At 36.3% G+C, this 2,570-nt stretch overlaps 1 protein-coding gene across 1 annotated transcript in view; it reads right to left on the bottom strand.

Annotated features, from left to right (window-relative positions):
- The window catches only part of LOC144957616 (uncharacterized), a 1,698-nt gene extending 397 nt beyond the window's left edge, over positions 1-1,301 (bottom strand). Inside the window, exon 1 of the mRNA XM_078888960.1 lies at positions 1-1,301. This exon is cut by the window's left edge and continues 397 nt beyond it. Coding sequence (XP_078745086.1) covers positions 1-1,301 — 1,301 coding nt within the window.
- Between the last annotated feature and the right edge of the window lie 1,269 nt (positions 1,302-2,570).

Below are 2,570 nucleotides of genomic sequence, written 5' to 3'. Positions count from 1 at the left end.
AATATAAAAAGACTAATGGACATTACGGTGGCTAGATTAGTTAGAAAATGGTCATCATCTATCCATATTTGGGCAAAGAGTTTGTAGTATTTCAACGTGAGGATGTACTGAAAAGCGAATATACCGAGTATCAATAAAGAGATATTGAATGCTTTTGATTTTAATAATTCTGTGTACGTAACTTTCTGTGATGCATCTTCGTCAGGTTTATCGGCGTAAACTGCAATCCGTGACGAGTTCTTTTGAGGTGATGTCTCTAAATACTCTTCTGAGGTAGATTTGCTGTTTGCTCCTGGCATGTTACAATGGTCCAAATAATCAGTGTTTAACAGTGTGGGAGTTGTTGATTCTTCAATGTCGTTTTCATTGAGGTTGATTTGATCTGAATTAGGAATATAACCTGATGGATGAGCATCGCATGTGTTATAGGTTTGCACCAAATCACCTTCCTGTAACAAGTTGGTTGGTGTTGTTTCACTTTCTTTATATCTTGTTCCAGTGTTATTGATACGACTTGTAACCTCTTTAAATTCTCCCTCTTTATTTTCTCGAATCAAAATGCAACCCGCGAAAAGGATCGCACTGCTAATCAAACCAACGTACAAGAAAGAATACGGAACTCGTTCAAGAATATGATCTTGGTTAAAATACTGTAAATTAGAAGTATGTACATTCGAACGTTCATCACTTGGATTGATTATCCATGTTACAATATAGTTCATCACAAAACCATAGATAGCCGATGCAGTCCTGATAAAGGATGTAGCAAAGCCTTTATTGTTGTCCAACCATGGGTACGTTAGTTCAAGAGCTTCGAGGCCCAGTATACCTCCAGCAGTACCACAGAACATTCCAAGAGTAAGTGTAAGAGCAAAAACTGATTTTTTAATCGTGAAATAACTGAGGAGCATACCAAAGATGTACAGGCTTGATGCCAAAATGCACACTAATCGTCTTGGTATGCGCTCGGGCAGGAGGGAAGCGAGTAAACATCCTAACCCGAAAGTTGCAAGGTATAGTGAAATGATCCAAGAGGACTCCGATGCTGTGCTAGAATCGACGTATTCCTTGATGTAGGATGTTGTGTACACGGTTAGATTTCCTAAAGTTAGAGTTATACCGTTGCAGGAGTGCATCAAGACGGAAGAAAGCACAGATATCCGTTGTTGGGTTTTGCGTTCACGAAAGTAATCTTTTAAACGGGAACTGCAAGGGCTGCACTTGCTTTCTTGTTTTCCCAACGAAAATATTGACGTCTTTTTTGATAACTGAACCATTCGGCTGATCAAGTTACTGCTCATTATAGAAATTTTATAATTTTTTATTCACTTAAAAAAGAATTCAAAATTTAATGTTATTCAGATTATTTTCACAAAACCGATTCAGATATTTTTCTTATCAAGAACACCGATATGAGTCATTGTAATGTTAAAAAGAAAATCGGGATTTCAGAAGATCTGGACATAATATATCTGTACAACTATTAGAGTTCCACTGGCAGTTTCCATCCATGAATTTATGTCATAATCCAGTCTCTTGCCTATCGAATAAATACAATACCATAGTTACATAGTTACTTTGTAGCATTCGCTCTTTCAAATTTTAGAATTATATTCTATCATTCAAGAATAGGTTCACGGACTCACACAAAATCCTACTCAGTGACAATTATATTTCAAAGAGTGATGTAAAAACGTGACCGAGCAAAATGAATAGATTAGAAATTGAACCCAATAAAGCAATAAAAGCCCATCGGATTTGGAAATGTTTGCACAGCTGGAGAAATGGGTATTAAACAAAAAACTTAAGCGCCAATCTGACATGAAAATGTAATAAAATTTGACACGGATCGTTAAGCCATTACAATTTAATCCCTATGAGGATATGGTATCTGTGGACAATCTCAAATTATATCATGAACATCACCGTGTCTCTACAATAAATACTAGGTCACTCTTCGAATCTGTAATTTATTACGATTGATCTTGCATTAAAATACATAATACTCGTCTTGTTACTGTTGTTAAATCGATTATTCAGTAAATATAATAGTCACCATCATCATATTACGAAGCATTCAGAGTTAGACCATATGCGATGATTGATGGACCGGAGTGACTTCTTTAATAGTAGTCAGTGTCGGTGGCGGTCGAGATCTACGAGTACAGGTGGACGGGCGATGACCACTGACGGTCGGTATTGCGTGTTGTTTTCGTTCGCCCCGCTACTGCGACGGTAGTAAGAATTAAAAGAACATACAGAACATACATAAAAATCCCAGTTATTGTTATATAAACAATTATTAGTATTAAAATAGATGTTTGTTAGACACAGGGTGACGAAAATTTATAGGAAGATCAGGTAAAAATAATATGTTATCGTGATGTGGTGTCTAGATAAATGAACATGGTGAAATTTAAAGTTTTCCATATTTATCACAGGCTTGGAATCAGTGACACCGTCCTTCAATGGTTTAAGTTATATCTAAGTAATAGACCACAATCTGTCTTGATTGATGGTAAACAGTCAATTGATTTACTCTTGAACTTCGGTGTCCCACAAGGTTAGGT

This window comes from Berghia stephanieae, chromosome 12 (genome assembly GCF_034508935.2).
Source record: "Berghia stephanieae isolate SIO BIC M18660-M18661 chromosome 12, UCSD_Bste_1.3, whole genome shotgun sequence".
Classification (NCBI taxonomy): domain Eukaryota; kingdom Metazoa; phylum Mollusca; class Gastropoda; order Nudibranchia; family Aeolidiidae; genus Berghia; species Berghia stephanieae.
Note: the sequence above shows the minus strand (reverse complement) of the source record. Positions and strands in the feature narration are given on the sequence as shown.